General features: G+C 34.4%; 1 protein-coding gene across 1 annotated transcript in view; it reads right to left on the bottom strand.

Moving 5' to 3' along the window:
- LOC118183420 (glycine receptor subunit alpha-2-like) overlaps positions 1 to 23,832 on the bottom strand; it is a 440,072-nt gene that overhangs the window by 12,587 nt on the left and 403,653 nt on the right. The window contains exons 6-7 of the mRNA XM_085821849.1: positions 21,796 to 22,022; positions 15,104 to 15,186 (exon numbers count right to left, since the gene is read on the bottom strand). Of these exons, the coding sequence (XP_085677975.1) occupies positions 15,104 to 15,186; positions 21,796 to 22,022 (310 nt within the window). The remainder of the gene's footprint in view (positions 1 to 15,103; positions 15,187 to 21,795; positions 22,023 to 23,832) is intronic.

The raw sequence follows: 23,832 nt of genomic DNA, 5'->3' as shown, positions 1-23,832 counted from the left end.
CAGCTGTTTCTACTAATTTCGCACCCATGTAGATCCCCAAACTGCTTACAAATTTAATCATTTTGTCTTAATGCCATACTGCTTACGCACAATAAATATCTTTTTTACATTTGCTTTCCTTCATGGAGTTGCAATTTTAATGTCCAGCAGTGTACTTTAGTAATTTAAAATACAGATTTTAATTATTAAATAAGGATTGCACGATACATTAAAAATACAACACTTACATTCTTCTTCAAATTTTTCTGTAATTTGTTTGGGATATTCTTCTTCGCAAGCCCACAGCGATCTGTTTTCGCTTAAAATTATCATAGAATTGCGGAGATTCGGCTTCCTACAAACCTTGGCAAACGCCATATCTAAGAAACGTGTTTCATCTAGAAAATCATTCGCAAAATTCTGTATTCTGGCGGAAATTTTGCGCAGTTCTTTCCATTACTTGTAAATTGCTCGCTCATATTTCAAAACTAAGTTTAAGGCAAAAAATATACAAGTTTTTTCATAAAAACCATTGGAACATGGAGCACAACAAAAAAGAATGCTTACGAAAATGACGGCGTTACTCGACTGAAGTTCTGTTATGAGCATTATTGCCAGAATTAAGCACATTCTGAAAATTTGGTGACTTCTGTTAAGACAGATGCATTAATACGTAAGTGCCCGAGTTACTTTTCCTTAACCAATTAATCTTAAATTAGCGTCAAAGGCTTATGGGTGGCCGTTTTAACAAAGTTGTATTTTTTGGCCGCTCAAGCGGTAAAAGTAAGGGGCGCAGCCTACAGCCCACCTGACTAAGAGTACCTCAATCTTATGACCAGTAAGGGAACTTGACCGTCCAACAACAAACGAGGAGCTAGCGATCCAGCCGTGCTCAAAACAATATAACAAAAATAGATTTAATCCCTTAAAAATTAGAGTACAAACTCTGGAAATCCAAAAACTCCAGGAACCGAGTAACAAAAAAGGTTAGTATAATGAAATGTAAATATCCTCATCAATGGCGGCAGACTTTGATAAGGCATCCACCCTCTCGTTCCCTTCTTGTCGCACGAGTGCTTTCATCCAGTGAAATTTAATATTATGAATGCCCCTTAAACGCTTATATAGAATCTTTATGTTTTATGCCCAGGTTATGTTTGAAATTTTATGCCCAGGACCCGAGAGAGCTTGTAATACAGACATTGCGTCTGAATAAACATTTATACTGTATTTAACTTTCAGAGTCCTATCTATCCAACCAAAGGCATCGTAAATGGCGTACATCTCTGCTTGGTACACGGAATTCGTATTACGTAATTTAGTCCTATTATTAAAGATTTCGTCTCCGTAAAAGAAAACAACAAATGCGCAACCAACACCGCCCTCGAGTCCTGAGCCATCAGTATACACATCTATCTCTTGAGATTTCAAATAATTACAGTCATACCTAATAGAAATTTTATCTCTAGGATATATATTATCTTCATAAAAATATTGAAAAGCATCACTTTGAATACTGATTTCTTCCAATTGTATATTATTAACCAAGTTATTCAATAATAAAAACTTTTGATAATAAAATTTATAATAGAACGAGAGGGGCGGAATGCCCTCAAGAACACAGACAACCTCGGTGGAGACCGTGCGAAAGGCTCTTGTAACTGCCAGCATCCAGCCTCTCTGCAACATGTTTAACTTGTTCCGTAGTCTAACCATCTCTCCTGCCCTGGCGCCCCAGGCTCCTATTCCGTATAAAATCTTAGGTAAAACAACACAATTAAAAATCTTTTCAAAGCGGGGGTATAGGATTTTCAAGCGGTATAGGGTAGGTACAAGGTCCCCCATACTAAATATTACTGAAGTTCATTGTGATGCAAGTGCAGAAGGTTTCAGCGGAATGCTAATACAACGTGATGAAGATGAATTTATTGCGTCAGCAAGAAAACAACAGAAGCAGGGGAAAAGTATCATTCCAGCAAATTAGAGTTAATGGCCATCGTATGGACGTTGGACAGGTTAAGACAGTTCTTAATCGGCATAAGATTTACAATTATTACTGACTGTCAAGCTCTACTATATATGAATGCGAAGAAGACTACAAATCCTCAAATAGCTCGTTGGTGTAGTGTGATTCCTAAAAGCATGAGGAAGAGTGTAGTGGTGAAATTCCATGATTTATTTGGTCACTTTTCTGTGGCTAGAACAGTTAGCAAAATTAAGGAATTATATTGGTTCCCAAGCATGAAACGATAGGTATGAAGACATATATCAGCATGTATTGAGTGCCTTATGAATAAAGCGACAGGTGGCAAGCAATAAGGACTGTTACATTCCATAAAACTTGGTAAAAGACCGTTTGCTATTGTTCACATGGATCCTTTCGTAAAGAGTTCAAGAAGTAATCAAGAATTATTAGTGATAATTGATAACATGACTAGGTTCGTGAGAATTTTTGCAGTTAATAATACTAGTGCTAAAAATGTTTTACAGTCTTTGAAGAATTTTGTTAATGGTTTTGGACTACCGGAACGAATAATAAGTGATAGAGTATCTTTTTTTGCTTCTCACCAATTTAAGCAGTATTGTACAGATAACGGAACACATCATACTTTGAATTCTACCAAACACCCCCAAACCAATGGTATGGTAGAGCACGTCAGCAGAACAATTTTAGGAACGATAATTGACGATAAAGTTTGACGGATAAACAACACGGAGATTGGGATTCAAAAATAAAAGAGACGGAAATAAATCTTAACAACATTGTAAACAAAACTTCAAATAAGACTTCATTTGAAATGCTATATGGGTATTCTCTCAGATTTAATGATGGAATACTTAAGAAGTTAGCAGATGAAGATTCAGATGCATGGAAAGACCCGCGAGAAATCCAAGAGCAAGCGCGAGAAAGAATTGAAGAACAGCAAGTGAAAATGAAAAAGAGATTCCATGGGAAGAGGTGTCGTACACTAATATTTGAGCGAGGAAGAAATAGTTGTGATGAGACGTGTTTCTAGGGCTGCAGGTCAACCTACCAAAACACAGCCGAAATATCGAGGGCCATTTATAATAACGGAAATATTACCTTATCAGGATCAATGTTCCTTCTAACCTTCTTCGGGAACATGCAAGGACCTGACTCGGAACAGAGAGCTTACTAAAGCTATGTTCACTAATTGTGGGAAGTAGACAGGATACACAAGAAGGGTATACAAAACCCTTTATTTTTCTCTATTTACAATGACTTCCGTACTTCGGAATACACAGACCCGCTACTTGGGGTCTAACGTAAAAATATAAAAATAGACTAAACTCTAATTTAACTTTAAAATAATAAACGTGGAAGATTGGCCTTATAATAACATGAAGCCGTATGTAGTACAGAGAACTGTGAACACTACAATACGTTTACAATTTATCAAGAGGATTAAAACCTCTGGCCTGGAAGGCAACAAGCAACTGCGTAACTTCTAAGGTAAGCGGCCTGCTTCGACTCACTGCTTCCTCTCTCTCGCTTGGCAAAAAGCCACAACTTAAATACTTGGCGTTCGCCAGACAAACTTTGCATAAAAACCTTAACGCTTATAATTCTGGCCGGAAGTAGAAAATAAGAAGCGATAGTAAAGATTTAAAATAAAATAAACGTTAGTAAAACTTAAGATCCTTACATACTTCCCGCCAGAGTTAATTAGTTTGAAACTGAGGTCTAAAACGACCTTGTTGAAAACTTTTAGCTCTAGAATCTAACGCGAGGCCAATCTTTTACAAATATTTTTCGCTAGAAACTAGAAATTTAAAAGAAAGAAATTTGTTTTTACAATAGCAGCTCCCAGGATATTTTATTATTCCCAGGATACAATTTTTTTTCATCTGTACTGCATCCAAACAGGAGCTCTTATTCAAATTTGGTTCCTTCCAGAGATCTGGAAGGAAAACTAGTTTAATGAAATGTTACACAATGAAATGGCAAGTAACATGCATAATTATATTTCACTTAACATTCTTATTTCATTCATGACTATTTTAATTATCTCTCCCCGTGCTCTCTGACATGTGTTGTAAAAGAACACCAAACACGAATGTGTTTCTGTCTACGTGTTCCACACTTCCTCCTACAATCAAAACACTAACGTGTTAAAATTCAACATAACAAGACCTCGTAACACACCCTAATTTCAACTCTAAACCCTGAGGTACTATTCTGAAAGTGTTTAACTCTGAAGTGTAGCGTCAGAGAGCCTAACTACATCGTTCAACCTTTAACACATATTCACCATGATTTAGTCTTTTTACAGTCACACGAATAAGAAAAATTTTTACATTCACTTTTACCATATCACGGTATTTCTTAACATTTAAAATAACAGTTCACATTGTATATAAGAACATATCAACATGCCGTTAATTTTACACATTTGAAAACATACATTAGTAGTACATTGTTAACTTCTATTCTTTTCAAAGCAAGTGCCAATTCTTTCTACATTCAAATACTACATTTCAAAAAGTCTTTCAGACTAAAACTTCTTTCTTGCTAGAATGTTTTAAATAAAATTTATACAATAACTTTTTACAATATTTAAGTCTTTACACAACGCTATTATACATCAACTTTAGTTTTACGCGCGAGTAATTGAAAAACATAATACCAAAATCGGTAACAACTCATTTCTCGCCCTTTTGGCGATAAAGGTAGACCTCGCATGAGGTAAAACTTCTTGAAATCTGTCACTTGCAGTAAGAATGAAAGATTAACTTAAGTTTGCAAAGTAACATAAAATTTTACTTATCTTTGTGATATTCGGACATCCTTTTCTGGGCCCAGTCCTTAAAGGTATTGCAGATAGTTGTTTGATTTATCCTCCTTCTTGTACGGGCTCGCCCTTCAGTGCCTTCCTCTGGAAGCTTCCTTTTTTCACCAGTTCGGTCACCCTTGAATACCTTCTATTTCTCCTCTGCTTGTGGTCTTGGCCGTTTGATGGCAGCTGGTCTTGGCGGAACCGGGAAACTTCTTTCGTGTTCCTGCTTGGACCTCGTTGCTGGCCGTTCAAATTTTCCTTGTAACTTTTCCTCCGCCATTGATGGCCCTTCCGCAGTTCGGCGACATTTGCTGCGGAGAGTCCTGTCGGATGAGTAGATCTTCCGTTTTAGAGCCGGGTTATAGTTGCCGTCATTTCTCCTGGTTCTCTTCACATACGTCGTCCTTCTCCCTTCTTCATTCTGGGGGTGTTCGTGAACTCTCTTTTCTGGACGGTGGAACGACTTCTTTTTCTTGCTACCTTCAATTTTTCCGCGGGGAAATTTTCTTTTCACTTGCTCCAGCCTCTTAATGGCTTGCCCTTGTACTTGTCGTTTTTCACCTCTGGAGCTTGTGCCTGCGGTGTCTGCCGTGCCGGATCCTGCAAAAGATCTGAAAATATTTGCATTTTATTACGATCAAAGTAGGGTTTGATTTGATCAATGTTTGCGGAGCAGGTTTCACCATTTTTGGCTTTTAACACTACTACAGCGTGAGTTATTTTTTCTATAACATATGGTCCTTTAAATCGTGGAAAAAACTTGGCAGTCTTATCTTCTGGTGCTGAAGAAAGTGAATGCTTAATTTTTAAAACTTCATCCCCTACTTTATAAGTTACTCCCCGTCGTTTCAAGTCGTAATATAATTTCTGTTTTCTCTGTGCTACTTCAGTATTCTTCTTTGCTTTCTTAATTAGTTTTTCTATATCACCCATTTTAAACTCTGGGGGTCTTTGTTGCACATAAAATAATTTATCTAACGGCGTTATAATCTTTCTGCCTAGAAATAACTCAGCAGGAGTTTTGCCCGTTGTATCATGTTTTGCGGTCCTAAGGGCGAAAGCAAATTCATTGACATAGTTATCCCAGCTTTTATGAAAATTTTTAACATAACTACGGATAATTTTCACTATATTTCTATTGACCCGTTCCGCTATATTTGATTGCGGCCGATACGGGACCATTTTTAAATGACGTATGCCCAGTTTTTGGCACATGTCTTCAAATATATTACTTACAAATTGAGGACCATTATCCGATATAACTTTTAGGGGCGCCCCGTATTTTAAAATATATTTATTTAAAATAGAATCAGTAACTAATTTCGCGGAGGCTCGTTTTAAGGGAACAATTTCGGTCCATTTACAGAAATGATCAACCATAACAAGAAGATAGCGACTTTTATTTAACTGACTTTTTGGGAAAGGGCCCAATAAATCGATGCCAATTATTTCATTTGGAAATTCGGATTTTATACTATTTAGAAACCCGGCCGGGCGGAAATTAATATAATTAACTGCTTGACATGTTGGGCAGGACTGGACATACGCTCTTGCTAACTTTTGCAGTTCAGGAAAGTAGACTGCCTCGCGTACGCGTTGGATAGTTTTTCGAATACCAGCATGAGAAGCTAAAGGGCTGTCATGGAGCTCCTGCAGGATATTTAATCTAAGACTAGCTGGGATAACAGGTCGAAATTCGTTGTTGGAATTCGTAGTTTTTGTATAGAATAATAGACCATCTATTCGTTCGTAATGGGCCGCCCTATTTCTTATCGCCACAATATCTTGGTGGCTAAAATTTTCAGGATCCTTCAAATACTCATAAATGCTTCCAAACTCAGGATCCTTACCCAATTCGGTTATTACAGTTTCTCGGGAATTAATTGTACATGCTGTGAGCATTGCCACCTTTACGGTATTACCTTGTTCATCTATTTTAATTCTTGATAGGGCATCTGCTACGTTATTTTCCTTTCCGGGGGTATGCTTGATTACCAGATTATATTCTTGCAGCTTGAGTGCCCATCTTATTAACCTTGGGGATAAATTTTTCCCTGAGTACAATCTAGTTACCGCCGCATGATCAGAGTACACTGTTATTGGCGCCTTTCCAAAATAGACTCGGAACTTTTGCACTGCTAACAGAACTGCAAGTGCCTCTCTCTCGGTCGCGGAATAGGTTCTTTGTGTTTGATTTAAAGTTCGGCTAAAAAATGCCACGGGCTGCTGATTTTGCGAAAGTACCGCTCCTACCGCATAATCCGAAGCATCCGCTGAAATTTCTAAATTCTCATCCTTTTCAGGAAATTTCAACACAGGGGCTTGCGTTAATGCTTGTTTTAATTTTTCGAAAGCACTATTGGCTTCGGCCGTCCACGAGAATCTTGCCTTTTTCCTTTTTAATTTTAACAATGGCTCAGCGATAGCTGCAAAATCTTTTATAAAGGACCTATAATATGAACAAATTCCTAGAAAAGAAGAGAGCTTCTTTGCCGTGTTTGGAGTCGGATACTTTTGTACAGCGATTATTTTTGATTCGTCTGTCTCTGTTCCGTCCTGAGATATCTTGTAACCTAAATATTTTAATTCAGGGGCTACAAATTTGCACTTTTCGACATTAACTTTTAGACCGGCTTCATTTAATAAAGAAAACACCTGTCTTAAATCCTGTACATGTTGGTCGAGATTATCACTAGTAATAATATCGTCTAAATAGATAAATGTGGACTTTCAAAGAACAGGTTATAACCCAATGTCCATGCATCGCTGAAATATTGCCGCGGCCCCTGAAAGGCCAAACGGCATACGCAAAAATGGATAAGTGCCAGACTTGATTATAAAAGCAATCTTAGGCACGTCCTCAGGCCTAACCCCTATTTGAAAATAACCAGTCGTTAAGTCTAAAGTCGTCAGAAATTTGTTTGATTTTATGTTCCTTAGAATTTCTTCAATGATCGGTAACGGATATACCGGATATTTAGTTATGGAGTTTAATTTACGGTAATCAATAGCGAATCTCCACCTTTTTGGATGCGTCAAAGGATAGTCATTATTTTTCTTACATAAAACCACCGGGCTAGCATAACTACTTGAGACTGGCGTTATGATCTTTTTACGTAGCATATCGGTAATATGCCATTCTATAATTTTTTCCTTATTCTTATCATACCGGTATGGTTTTTGACGAACTGGCATTGAATCTCCGGTGTCAATACTATGGTTAGTAACCTGAGTAAATCCTGGAATATCACTAAATAACGAAGCAAATTCACTTACCACTTGTCGGATTCTTCCTTGCTCGTCATTAGGCAGGTGGTCAAGATTTAACTTTGGCGGTTCAGCCTTTTCTGCACGAACTGGTTTCATTGTCAGCTTAAGGGACGCTTCATTAAAATCCAGTGTTGCTTGTGCGTCTGAAAGAAAATCTATTCCTAAGATTATATGTGCTTGCAGATTCTTTACTATAAAAAACATCACCTTTACTTGTTCGTCCTTGATACGGATATACAACGGTACTTTACCTATGCACTTACATTTTTCTCCTTGCGCTGCTAACACTGTGGTATTATCCGAATTATATATGCGGTATTTGCGAAAATACTTCCTAAAAAAATCTTCTGCCATACAGGAACACTGCGCGCCTGTGTCCAGGAGTGCGGTGGCTGGGATATTATTCACCAACACTTCAATCTTCAGAAGAGTCAAATTTTTCACCATTACTGTATTTAACTTGAAGGAAGAGGGGTTTTCGTGGCCTTCGGATTTCCGCACCCACCCGTCAGCAGAAATCCGTTTTAGTTTAAATCCTTTTTTGTTTCCATGCTTTCCTTCTTTTTCCACTGGCCTTGAGACTTTTTTCCTGGGTTGCTATTGAACCGTCGACGTTCGCCGGCTGTTTTTGAATGCTCGGGTTTCTTTGCCCACTGATTCGCTTTGCCTCCGTAGCCGTGTGCTTGAGTTTGCTGTAGTCTTGGCGTACCAAATTGATTTCGCTGTTGATATTGGCGTCTTCTTTCGACGTCCGCCGTTCTTCTACTTTCAAACTGGATTGCTAGCTCAAATAACTTTTCCAATGTAGTCGGATTTCTTAATTCAATAAAGTCTTGCACTTGGGGCAGTAACCTCGGCAAAATCACTTGAATTATTTCAGGATCCGGACGGTTTCCATACAAGAGTTTGAAGACGTGAATGTTTCTTAAAATAAAGCTTGAGAGGTTTTCGATTCTTTGCTGATATATACTGAAAAGTTCCGTTTCTAATTTCGCACGATCCCTTACAACAGGGAAGGCTTTTACTAGGGCAGTCTTGAAATTCTCGTAAGTACAGGTGGGACTTCCTGCTTGACCCAAGAGACTTCTGCCTATACATTTGAACCAGTTAAGCGCTTGGCCCCTCAAAGCGCTTTTAGCTAAAGTAACTTTTTGAAATTCGTGCACGGGGTAGAGCATGAAGTGGTCATCCAATTTTTCCAAAAAAGTGGTTACCGGTGAGTTTCCATTAAATGTTGCTTCTGGTTTCATCGAAGCGCGCATGGTCTGGACGATGTAACCAAATCCTTCCAGGGCGGCAGCTGGCATTTCTGGATTCTGAGCCGTTTCTACAGGCAGCACAGGTTCTTCTTGAAACTCGGCCATGGTTATTCTTCTTCGTTGGGCGCCACTATCAGGATCAATGTTCCTTCTAACCTTCTTCGGGAACATGCAAGGACCTGACTCGGAACAGAGAGCTTACTAAAGCTATGTTCACTAATTGTGGGAAGTAGACAGGATACACAAGAAGGGTATACAAAACCCTTTATTTTTCTCTATTTACAATGACTTCCGTACTTTGGAATACACAGACCCGCTACTTGGGGTCTAACGTAAAAATATAAAAATAGACTAAACTCTAATTTAACTTTAAAATAATAAACGTGGAAGATTGGCCTTATAATAACATGAAGCCGTATGTAGTACAGAGAACTGTGAACACTACAATACGTTTACAATTTTTATCAAGAGGATTAAAACCTCTGGCCTGGAAGGCAACAAGCAACTGCGTAACTTCTAAGGTAAGCGGCCTGCTTCGACTCACTGCTTCCTCTCTCTCGCTTGGCAAAAAGCCACAACTTAAATACTTGGCGTTCGCCAGACAAACTTTGCATAAAAACCTTAACGCTTATAATTCTGGCCGGAAGTAAAAAATAAGAAGTGATAGTAAAGATTTAAAATAAAATAAACGTTAGTAAAACTTCCTTACAACCTAGCGATACCTACAGAATAACTCAACTAGAAGCGAAGAATCGAAGATCGAGCAGTGGTAGTGAAGTAGCAAATGGCTACTTCACTACCACTGCTCATAAGAGCCAGCTGAAGCCATGGAGGTGCGATCTCAGCTCTGACGATGATGATGACGACCGCGACGATCAAGATACTGACCAGTTATCAAGCTTGATTCCTCGACGGAATCCAATCAGATCTGTTCGTAAGAACTGATGGTAGTGCTCTCCCCTGTGATTAAGGTGAGATCTTTCCTTTTTTTCTGTGTGTGTGTGCTTATCTACGTGTGTTTGCTGATAGAAAACTTAAGAAACTTTGAACTTTTGAACATTAATTGATTTTGAACTTTTGAACATTAATTGATTTTGAACATTTGAACAGTAGCTGAAAGACTTTAGTGCATTTGTTTTGAATAATTTGAGGACTGATAAAAATTGAGTTATTTTATATATATCACGTATTTAGTAATGATCTGCAGAAAATTTCGATTATTATGCTAATGTATAAAAAAACATGTGAATTTATGTATGTGAAAATATTTCAGTAAGTTTATTATCATATCAAATTTTAGTATAATGTGTATTCTTCTTAGTGTATTAGTAATATGTATGTTAAGTATTGTGTATAAGAGTTGAAATAGAAAAATGTATTAATTATAAAATTGATTTGTACTCCGAACAATCGGGACGACTGTCAGGTCAGAATGATCGAATGTTATCAGCCGATAGATGGCATTCTAGAAAAGCCGCCGAAAGGGGGCGCACGATGGCAATCGAGAATTCGGGATTGTTAATGTAATAATAAGCGAGGGAATGTGGTTAAGGTTAAGAATGTTCCGTAATGATTTGTATATATGTATATATTTACTGTAATAATATAGCATTTATAAAATGCAAGAGTTATCCCGATTGAATGAAAAGTGAAAGCCCAACTTACCCCCTAGTCGTCCTGAGATTAATAACAGAGATTAAAGATAACAAGTATGAAATTCTCTCCTAACCGTGCATTTACTTGAAATGGAAAGTTCAGCATTTACAAAGGAGAAGTCCAGCTTCCTCTTCACTTCTGAGTCCTGGTAATGCCTACTGAATTAAATGCTTGAGCTTTAGTTTTTATCCGCATTATCTTTATGCAAACTTAATTTTATTGCTAGATTATTACACATGCGTAAAATTTAAGAGTCCACTTTGCGACATTAAATGATCTTCGCATCTTCAGGTACCCCAAAACGCTCTTTTTTTAAAATATTTTTGAAGATGCTGTACGTTATTAATTAGCTTAAGCACCATTATGTAATAATGAATTGTGTCGTTTGCTATGAATAAATTAATTTTAATTTACCAAATTTCTCATTACTTAGAACAAATTTATATTGCCTCATGTTAAAGGGATGTGCAAAATTGACCCAAGGTTCGTAGCGGTCCTTACAAGTGCTTATAAGTCCTTATATTTGAAAATAAAATATAAAGGCCCTTATAGGTGCTTACTTTTTCTTCAAAGCCCTTGTTTTTTTTGTTTTTAGTGCTTATTTTTTGCTTTTAGTGCATTTTTTTAATCCTTTGTTTTTAATGAACGCGCATTTTTTCCCCGTACCAAAGCCGAAACTAAATAAACAACTTTTCTTCCTTATATGTAACGTCAGATGGTGAATCATACTCCCGGAAATTGCTTTTCTCTCCCTTCCTCTGCATTAACGTAACCTATGGTGCGCGCGAGAGTACAGACAGGTGGACGTCGTTCTATTGGTCAAAGAATTGCGAAAACGGTAGAAAATTCCGGTGCATTCGGTATTTTTTACTCCCACCCAAATACTACACACGTTTGAATTTGTATCAAGATTTTAATAATTTGCATTCTCGTTCCGCGTGGTCAGTTCATATTCGTGTTTATTATGATCGTTATGCTTATATTATGAGCATAGGTATGAATATTTATAATAATATAGATGCAGTAACTGCTGAAGTATAGATAAACTTCCAAAAATAGGTGTGTTTTTACACACATTAGCTTTCTAAGAAATAATATTCGGAATGGCTTAAATAAAAGGAAAGTAATCGAATAGTCAAAATAATTTCATTTTCTTTGCCAATACATTATACAGTACAGAGGTTGGGAGTTTCTCCGCAAAATCTCTAATATTGAAGCAGCGGACTTTTTTTTGTCACTGTCCAATCTGGATTGAATAGGACTAAAAGTTTTTGCGGTCTACCCAACCCAAGTGAAGATTGATTCTATTCCCGAAATTTAATACAGTCTGTTGAAATTTGGAATCAGAAACACCCAGATTAGTAAGTCTCTTTCTTTTCCTTTATTTAGTTCTTTATTCTTCGAATACCGGCAGGTGTTGATTTCGATTGCGTAATATCACATATGGAAGAATTACGCCGCACGTATTGCGCAATAACGTTTGCGGTATTTTGCATTGATAATTAATTTTGATGTTCAGTCTGAGATTTGTTTATGAACACTTAAAAGAGTTTTACTGTGCTTTCTAAGCAGAATATTTCTCAGTTCCGTTGGTTTTTATATTATGCACACGTCGAAATGTCAACATCATTTATTTAGCCTAAATTTAAATCTAAAGAATGGCTACAATCTCCCCCACTCCTCTTTTTCCAGTTAATATCTGGAATATTCGGGAATTTCCGAGTATAGGTTAGTTAAGCTTTTACTGTTAAAGGATGACTGAATGAGGAAATTTCCAGTCTTCTGATTTCAGAAATGTGCCTCTTTTTTACTTAAATTACTTGGGATATATGTTAAAGGAAAACTGTTATGCAATGAAAATTTAGAAAATGCTCAGAATTTTGATTTAAGTTAAATTATTTAAATATTAGTATGAGTGGAAAAATAAATTGTATATTATTAGGTGCCAAGCGAATACAGTTAATATGGCTTATTATTATTTATTTTCTATATTTTCAAATGAAAATCATCATTAATTTTTGTAATATAGTTTAGTTCTGCATAGTTTTTTTTTCTCTCATTGTACACTAATTCTGTAAATTGAACTGTCATTTAAAATTAAAAAAAAGTTAATTGTTTTCTATTGTTGAGGTAATGCTAATTCTCGTAATAAATATTGCATTGCTCATATTTTAAATTACAAGTCTAATTATTCTTTTAAGGTTATGCAGTTGTGTATAATGTAATTAGACAGGTGCTTATTTTTTCCTTAAAATGTGCTTGAAAAGTGCTTATAGGTGCTTATTTTTTTAACTAAAATGTGGGTATGAACCCTGTAAACCACTTACAAATGCATAATTCTGTATTCTGAGATTATTATTTCAAAAATCTTTCATATATGTGGATTTTTAGGACTATAGTTTTGCCTAACAGCAAATAATATTAGTGATTAGAATAAGAACAATTTGAAAGTAACAATCTCAAGTAGATTGAAAATCTTCCAGAGTCTACTTCTAATACAGGAATGAAATCTCCAATGCCGAATGGAATATACTGTATGAAAAACAAAAAATTTCCGGAATTTTTTTTTTTCAAAACACCGTCTGAAATGAATGGTTTTCAAATAGTAGCCAAAGCTGAAAATTTCACAAACTATCAACCAACACTAAACATGAATCTAATGTTAAAGCATATTTTGGCTGAGTATCACATTGCACATACCGCAGGCTATTAAACTTCTAAGCTTATATAGCAGACAGACAAGCCCTTTTACTTGATTACAAAGAACTGACAGTCGACCCCACTTGGGGTTACACTTCTGGCTTAACTTAAACAAGTAACGTTGAATTTAAAATAAAATGTAATAAGACTAGCCTAAAGGCTCGCAGGATAAATTAAACACACAGGAAGGCTCTAGCTCGTCGGAGCCGGCGGGTCAAACCTAAAGCTAGAAGCACTCAACGCTACAGAATCAAATCGCTACAAGTTAAGGTAACAACGTGGCCTTAAGTAGGCAGAACACGCTATAAAATCAGCTTCCGAAACCTTCGCTTAAACAAGCTCTTCTTTCTACCTTAATCCTAATATACGTGCACTATCTAATTTGCATTCTGGCATGGAAAGCGTGGGTGAAAAGGAAAGTGAAAGGAAAGCTGCTTTAACTGGAAATTATTAGTCAAAATAAATAAATAAATCCTCACAATCCGAAGCAAGTAAGTCCGAAATTTTTATGTCATGTCTCTCAGTCGAGGAATAACCTGCGTGGATGAATTCTCAAGAAGCGTCTAAATGTCACAAAAAGCGTTATAAATGCGATCACCATGTCATAATACAGACGTTAGTTATGATAAATAAGAAATTTACTACAGTAACATGAAACAATATTTCTATAAATTTAACAAATATTTCTATATATATGTAAGATAGAAGCATGAACAAAAACTACTAATTTTAATTTAGGAATACTCCTTTCAATTACTCATTTTAATTTGGCTATCTCACCTTTCTGTTCTGGATTGTTTATAATGCTTTTTCTGGACTGCGTCTTTCAAATTTAGTCCGTTGCATAATTTTTTTTTTTAAATCATGCTGCAATGCGGATGGCTCTCATCCAATCAGATTAAACCTCTGACTATAAATACTGTTAATTACTATTGCGTAGCACATTTTTTTCCCTACTTCGCTTGCTGCTCGTCAGCATGCATCTTTTTCCTCTGATGTTTATTGTGTCTAAAGATATGTAAGCTGCCTAAAATTGTGGGGAGCGTAGAGCACCTATGATGATGATTCCAGTTTTAATTATAAAATAACACTGCGTTGAATCAACGCCACCTTCTTCACCGCCATCTTAAGTATCTCAGCATCTATTTTTCTAGTTTTCGAATCATCTATAGCATTATTACATATTTTACAATTTGTAATTATTTATATAACATATTTATTAGATAAATTTTAATTTTATTTTCATATCTATAAGATGTCACAAACAACTAATTGATCTAAATCGAATACTGTTACATTAACGGTACTGAAGATTCATTAATTTTAATCTAGTTGTATTGACTTAAATGTAACGCATCTCATAACATTTAAAAAATAAAAGAGTGTAGATTAAATTAAGGTCTCTGGCATTAGGTAACACAGATAATAAAAGTAACTTACAGCTTTCTATCTTCATAGAACAGACCTGGGTGTCATGAGGATAAGTTTCGAACTTCATTGAACAAGACAGGAGTAATGTCAATCTAAAAAACATAACAATAGTAAAATTTGATAATATGAAGTGACACTTATTTAGGGCAGTCGAAGAATTTCATTGCAATATATTATAATCGGTATTAAAATAGATTACTTGCAAGAGATCACAAGTTTATTGGGTTAAAAATACTGAAATTTCAGATTTAGGAATAAGTACTAAATATTATTTTGTTGCTTTTCATCAATAAAACAGTACAATCAAATTATACCTGAAACATTAACATAAAATTAAAATTTTTGAAATTATTGAAATATAGTCTTTCGTATTCTAGTCTAAAGGCCAAGAGAGGTGTTATTTAGTTACATTGTCTCTGGATACAGTAGGCCTCGTTTAATGTGACCACATTTGTTCACGTTGCAAGTATTTTGATAAAAACAAACGAATAAAACTATTAAACGATGAAAACAATATCCCTCAAAATATAGCATCGAATTTAATTAATAAGAATATAGTTAGAAACTTACAAATGTTTAATTTCATACCATTTTGATTATGCAGGAGGTCTTTACCCAAAAGATCACTTATGAACTGTTACCCAAAAGATCACTTATGAACTGCTCATAGTGGAAATTATTTAACTTACACTGTAACCCCAGTTTCAATACTCAGAGGGCTTCCTCACCTCCGCATTCGTAGGAAATTCACCGACTTCATCATAATCATCTTCACAGTTTTTCACATGATGTATGCTTAGATTTATTTCAGAGAGCAAATGACAAATTCCAGTTTCATTATACTGCTGGTTTACGCAAATTTTCATAAAAATTGAAAAAACGAGCTCATAAAACTTGGAAAAGTAGCCGTGTTTATATTGTTTGTTGATGTAATCAGACTGAATAGGGACATGCTAATACTATAAGATTTAATATTAGATTAAAAAAAAGCAATCTTAGTATACCGTGGATTTTTTTCAGAAATTTTTTCGGAAAAAAAAAATCTGCAGATTTTTTTTTTCTGAAGAAGAAAATGGACCTGTGTCCAACCCTCCTCGAGATCGATATTCAAAGTCTACCCTCAATTAAGATTGCTTTCTGCTTGATATTAAAATATTGACTAAAATCAAAATCAAGTTGTCTGGCAATTTAATATCCCTCACTTAATGACATTTCTGAATCAGTTAGCAAATTTATAATCTATTTTCATTTTTGTTTTGCGAGTGTCGTTTGTATGGCGACTTTACTTCACTTTTGTAAATTTCATTCTACAGTATTTTGATCCCATTAACCGATTAGTTGATCGCATTAAGCGATATATTTTCCACGTTTTCGTATGCAAATGAGCGAGATAACATCCGAATGATAAAATTAACAGCAATCACATTAAACTGCGTCTATTGTACGAAATTTTTGCCTCGTCCAATTAATTTTACATGCTGGCATATATACAAAAGCTTTTAGTAAATAAATATACTTCATAGGCGCCACTAGTTATAACTCCTATTTCACTGGGCTGCATTTAGATTATTGCAACATTTATTATCCTCATTCAGAAGAGTGGTACTGCTCATACCGAAATCTTTAGCTGGAATCGTGAAAGTAAACAAACCATCTGAAGAAAGCTTCAAAAGTGTAGAAATGTGGCAAATAAGCGGAAATAATTTGATATCCCGATATCTGAACTAAAACGTTCACTCGATGCAATCAATATATATAGATTACAAAACTCAAATCATTCCCGGAATGTGTTTTATACGACTACCTATGTGATAAGACAAAAATAACTCCAAAGAGATGTAAAAAAAAAAAAAAAACAACGCTTATATCCCTAAGACATCCAAATATGTATTCATTAGGTCGATCATGGTAAAATGTATTACAACTAATGAGAGATTCCCGTTCTTGGTTTTCTGTTCCATTCGTTTTCCAGTTTACGTTAAAGTTAGTTATCAACAGCACGACACATCTTCTGTTGCCCGTGCAAAATCAGAATTGTGTGTCTGTGGAAAATTAGAATTTACATAATATAGAAAATTTGATGAATACTGTTGCATAGGTTTCAGGTTCTCTAAATTTGAATCCCGTAAACAATTATAAGATTTTCTGGGCAGATACACTCTATACGTAGTGATGTTGTAGAAAGCGTCCCCCAGTTGATGATGCAACTGATACAGAAATGAGTAATTTTATTTCCAGAGTTCATTAACAATGGATGGAAGTAATGAACAAATTGTGAAAATTAAGGATCGATATTAGGAATCATCGTACGTCTTACCGAAGACCAAGCCATCTTTTAGCTTTTTATAGCAGTTATTTTTCTTAACTCTTTATTTTAAAATAATAAATATTGACTGCACTTTTACATTTCCATTAAATTCACCAGAAATGAAAATAAGTAAATACCGTGCCTGTAGTGGCAATTTCAGCCAGAAGCATTGTATCCGTCAGACACTAAATTCTCCAGCTTCTTAATCACTAATTTGACATTTGTTTGTAATAGAAATCCTGTTGCATTGTTGATTCGAAATAAGTGAATATTATATTTCTTGTTGATGGTTTGATTTTGTAACATCAAGCCGAAGTATAAATAAATATTTCAGTTGAATCTGTGAATATTTTAAGTCACTTCATATTGTCGGGTTCGAAGTTAAAGACAGAAGAAAAATTCGTCTGGTGATTTAAGAAAATTAAGCACTATTAAGATTAAGTACAATTAGGTTTTTAAGCTTCCAACCAGTACTTTTTAACGATTTGTAAATAAAATACTATTTGCAAACTTTCGTATTCGATGTTCCATTTAAAATTTAAAGTTAATTTGACTTCCATAACATGGGATGACGTAACATTTATTTTCCCTTTTTAACAAAAACAATAAGAAAATCACATATAAATATAATATACACTCAGAAAGTAACGGGTAATAAAACAGGTTACGCACATCAAAATCGTCTGCAAGAAAACTTTAGAAATTTCCAAATGAATATTTGTGGTAAATTATTACGATAGATTGCACCCCTATAATGTAAGACGTAATATATCACCTGAAATTTCAGTTGCATTTTATGCTCTTAGTTTTAAAAAGTATTCGTTTGGTTCAAGATGGAGATGAATTTTTTTCACAAGTAGAGCAAAATTTTAAAATTGAGCATTTAATTATTATCAGAAGGAAACATATAACAATGTGCTATTCAAATATTCACCTAAATTTAAAATCAATAATCTTTTTAATATTTAATGAACTAAAATTTTAGAAATGGAAGATAAAGAGTCAGACAGAATTTGCTTCTATCCCTTCGTAATAACCACTGATAGAAACATACAAATTCCATAGCTTAACACCAGCGGTTGGTAAAAGACTATAAAAATTACTATTCTCAAACTATTGTAAGTCAACTATTGTAAATCCAATTTGCTCAGTAACATGGCAAAATGGTTTTAAATCAATCTCTCGTTTGGCAAATATCTTTAGTATAAGAAGCGTTTCCACTCATTATTGCAGACGAGACTATTTTAAAATTTATTTTGCTTAATTTGAGCCTTACTTTTAGTAAACAGAAGTGATTCAAAAAATGATTTTCGCAAAAAATTCATCATTGGTGTCCATAAAGTAATATATAGTTGCATGGTCTCAACATTTTAGCAGAATCGCAATCTTAGACAACAAGACGTTAATATAAAGTTAAAGTAAGTTAATATAAAGTAAATATAAAGACGTTAATATAAAGTAAAGTTCCTGAAAAAGAAGAAACCATTAATGATAATGGTTCTTTTTTTAACTATAAACGCTCATTTTGGTATAAGATTTCTAGAAATTTTCCGTGAACTGCTTTAGATCATCTTCTGGCACTTCACTAGAAGAAGTCTTTCTTAAAACAGGAAGCTGTAATTTCCGAAACTTTTTCGAAAAAGGAGCTCTCCTATTACATTCGTGTAAGAGCTGCTGGAAAAAAAAGGAAACAAAAGAATCTTGGGACTTAGAAAGGTAAAATATATAACTGGATATAGTAAAAACATTTAAGAGAAAACTCCTTTTACTGAATTTTCTGCATGTTTTCTTAGTATTTTACGAACTTCACTTCTCATTTTAAGAACGTCTTTTGATTATACTTTTTTTTATTAGAAGTAACTAGCCGTTTACCAGCAGCAGAGCCCATCAATCTCATCCTTAGAAAAATCTGAGATTTTGCATTACAAAATTCTATTTTTTAGAAGCAAACTGTTATCGCATGTTCAAAGCAGCACTCCATAAGATAGTGATGCTATTTACAAAAGGATCGAACACTTTTTTTCCTTTGCCGTATTGCTGGGATATCAGATTTCCGTCTAGTGATGCATTGATGAAAAGTAAATAATTATACATTACTTATACGTCTCTTATGATACAACAGTTTTTAAAATAAATGAAAATATCATTGCATTAAATTAGAAATATCTGAAATTCAGAAATGAAACGAAAATTAGAAGTACAATGAACTTCCTTTAAGACGACCACTCACTATTCAAGGTGACTTTTGTTTTTTCTGGTGAAAGTGGGTGCCTTACAGAGGTGATGTCAAATAGCGATGTTTATGTTCTGAGAAACACTGGTCATATATAGTAGCAGTCTTAAGGACACTAATAAACGTTTTGCAGTAGGAGAAAGAATAATATACCTCTTCTCTAACGCTTCTCAATATACTGCGAATTGCATTATCAAAGAAGTATTGCAAAAAAAAAAAAAAAAAAAAAAAAGGTTAAAAAATACGGCTGCACAATAATGTAAGTATTTTAACAATATTTTAATTCTTCAAGTAATAATCTTTCTGAAATCAAGCGGTCTTTAGATTGTGCACTTAAAACTCATGAGTGACCAGAACAATAATTTTTCAGAAAAATAAAGCCGCAACACATATGCTGGAGATTTCAGGAATGCTTTTGAAATGACGTTTTCGCCTAAAAGAAACTTGTAAGCAAATGACTGGTATACTACTAAAATAAATATACATAAAATTCTTTATGATTTTTATGTACACATGTATATGTATGATCATACATTAAATTTTTTTCCACTGCGTAATGTACCACTTTATCCTTCCATATCTTTTCCCTTTCCATTATTATTTGACAGAAATCATAAAAACAACTTTGCACTATTAAATACTCATATATAAATGGCTTGACAATAAAGTTCTACGGCTGTGTTACGATAGTTCCAATATAATAATAATAAAAATATGCTATGCGTGCCAAATCGTAACCATCTCTTTTCTTCGTTGCAGGATATTTAAAAATTACGCTAAAACCTGTGAGAGAATTTTTCAAGTTTTGATAGTCGGTAATCAAATGCATTCTCATTTTCATGGATTCCATTTGGAATAGAAATTAAAAACAGGATTTGCTTAAAAGTTAGAGGAATCAGCAATAAAGACCTACAAATTGATCAAAACCGCTTAACTGCGATTATGTCCCATAGCATGATTATGTGTCAGAACGATATGCTCGATTTCACCAAGGAAAGGGTGACGCTGCCAATTGCCCAAGATACAGATCTTCAGTAATTCTACGAAAAATATGATAAACGTTTACTGTGATTTCTATCTGGAAGCTGTAAAAGTAAACTTGCAGAAGATTCATCAAGCGAAACCACATTTCCAAAGATGTAGCAACTGATTCCTCTTTGATGACAAAGTACTGGTACATTCTGTATTCCCGCAGGTTTTAGCCAAGTGGAAGTTTTTCAGAGTCAGCAGTCCATCCTGGTACTCGGTTTTGGATTTGTTAATTTTTTCTATTTCAAACATTAAAAATAGCACTGAAAGACGATATTTCATGAGTTTTGAAAACATCGAGAAAATCATAAATGCCATCGGAACAGTATCCCTATAAGCAACTTAGTAAATAGTTCTGAGCAAGAGCGAAATGTTCAAAATTGTGCATCTGGAGGACGGCAAAATTACTTTGAATAAATATGATAAAGTTTTACTGGTATGAAGATAATCCTCCTCTTATCAGCAGCAGTCCTGGAACGTTGTAGTCAATTATGTATAAATTTTTCGTTTACTTATCTATCTGTAAATAGTTAAGTTTATTTTTATTCTAATTTTTCAATTTTGAATATAGTAAGTGTCTAGTCTAGAAAATATAGTGAGTTTTGGTCTTACTTCTGATTTTACTGCATGCGCTTTTGTCCATTTGCTGTCGGGCAGGAATAGAGCGAGTATCTTTGCAACAAGCAAGCATCATAGCAGCAAGTTGGTGAGCGTAGAATAAATAAAGAAGACTGCAGCAGAAGCAACGTACTTGTGAAATTATTTTCATCAGCTACACAATAGTTATACATTATATTCAGTTTTAATACATAACCTTATTCGCTACAAAGATATATGAGCCTGTATTTTACATGTTAGTATGCTTATTTGAGAGGAAAAGTTACTATGCCACATAACTATCAATTAGAAGTATAAATTTTGTTTTTACTCCTTCCATAAAATATGATTCTCTTTTGCTGATTTTGCATGTTTGTTGGAGCAGCATTGCATTTTAGTTTCAAATTGCATGTATCATATTTTGCATGTATTTTGTCTCAAATCTGACAGCATGGGAAATCTTAAGACTATTACCACACTAACGTTCAAACATATGCAGATAATATTTTTAAATAAAACGATAAGCTCACTTACTTGACCATATAGAGGATTGTTTTATCACTATACAGCCAAATGTAATGGTTCGGAATTGTCATTTCCTGGAAGGTGACTCTTTTGGCATTTTTGAAAAAGGAATCTGGCCTCCACATCTTTTTCAGCCAACTAACAGGAAGTAGACGGTACTTCATCGTCATATTCTCTGGTAATCGTAATCTGTGGTCCTTCCAGCTCTGGGACATAAATATGTCTGCGACGTAAGTCTATAAATGTATAATAGAAGAAAAGAGAATTAAATAATTTTATCAGTAACGTGTAATAGTTTAAAACATCAGGTTCATAAACCAGTCTTTAAGAAAATTCTCATTTGAGCATTGAAAGCTAAAGGATTGTAGTAGTTTCTATTTCAGCAGTTACCAAGTAAATCAAAATAATAACAAGAAGTAACGTTTTCTTAAAATCTGCTTCAGAGTGAAATCAGCATAAAATGCGAAGTCATACAAAATTTTTGCTCTTCAAATTTATAAGGTCTCCAGCAATAAAAATTTCAATCAAAATTTTTAAAACAAACTTCATTAAATTATTTTTAAAATATGTATGTATCACACTTTTCAGTAATTTACATGACGCAAGTCTGTAGGACGTAAGTACTCATAGAGATAAGTATTGGTTAAACCCTCTAAAGTAATGTGAAAGGGAGTTATCATATGTAATCATAAGGAGATAAGATCATAAGGATCATAATCTTAAGAATAAATAATTAATTTACTTCAATCTAATCCTTCAGATTCTTGAAGAGTACCAGAAAACGCATTTCGTTTATCCTGTAGTACTCAAACTGAAACATTTATAAGCCAATAGCAGGTCAGGTTAGTTGATTCAGGCGAAAACAGAAAAAGGGCAAAAGACATTGAGACTATTTTTCGCCTCTTTGTGAAAATATTTTAAAGAAAAATTCACTTGTATTCATGTTACACACGGAGAAAATCGCGAAAGATCTCACTCATACAGCTTCCCTTTTACCAGACAACATTTAATCTAACACCTTTCTCTAGGAATAATGCCAAAAGTATTGGTTAATATTAAATTGCAAAAATACTGTGACCAAAATATCAGTTGAAATAAAGAAGAATATTTAATCTGCCTCGAGCGCCAAGTTTGCTGTTCATTACAGAATCAATACATATATACTGAAGTTAATCGTATTTAGCTTATGTATTATCCTTGATATGCATACTGACGCTTATTGATTAAATTATCATCTAAAATAGTACAAATTTTCTCTTTATTTATCCTTCATTTTTACTCTGTATTTACGCATCGATCAGCCAAGGTAAAATAATAATTATGAGAAAAAGGAATTTTTCGTTAGATGTGTAGCCAGCTGTGATAACAGTACGTCTTTGCGACACATCACTCCAATTTTCATCGAAAGCGTAACGACAGAATGATAATGCGTAACGAGAAGATCTATAATACCTCCTTTCTCTGCTATTAAACACAAGACAGAAATTTATCGAGAGATTTTATTTGTTCTATCTCAAGATGTGGTACAAATATACTGCAAGTCTTTAATCGGGATTTAAATTACGCTCGACAATATGAAAGCTGCTTCCACAATCTATTTTATACCTACAGGTTAATTCCTCAAGCTTACGCTTAGCTCTTGATTCAACGTATAATTATAATTTTTCAAGCCGATTCATTGCGAAAATGTATATGCGAAGCTTAAGTCTAGATAAATGTTTATAGAGGAGTTAATTAAAAAAAACGAGAGGAGATTTGTTATTAAGTTTGTTAGATTTTTGCAGTAGCTGTTGTATTTCCAGGGCAAATGGAATTTAAACTTCCTTATATTTGAGGCTGGTAAAAATCTTAAAATTCTCAGCAGGCAAGTTTTTATAGAGTTTTGCAGCATTCCTTATAATAAATAATTATCTTAATGTAAAGCTCTGCAAAGATAATTTTAGCTTGTATTATTTTTGTAGCATGCTGAGTTAAATTAAAACTACTTTTGTTTTACATCTTTCTCTGTTTATTTAACGTTTTTCAAATTCACTTCAGTTCGCTGTC

Source organism: Stegodyphus dumicola, chromosome 8 (genome assembly GCF_044657685.1).
Source record: "Stegodyphus dumicola isolate Sdum_Otavi_A_Nest chromosome 8, ASM4465768v1".
In the NCBI taxonomy this organism is placed as follows: Eukaryota; Metazoa; Arthropoda; class Arachnida; order Araneae; family Eresidae; genus Stegodyphus; species Stegodyphus dumicola.
This window is presented reverse-complemented; position numbering and strand designations above follow the sequence as displayed.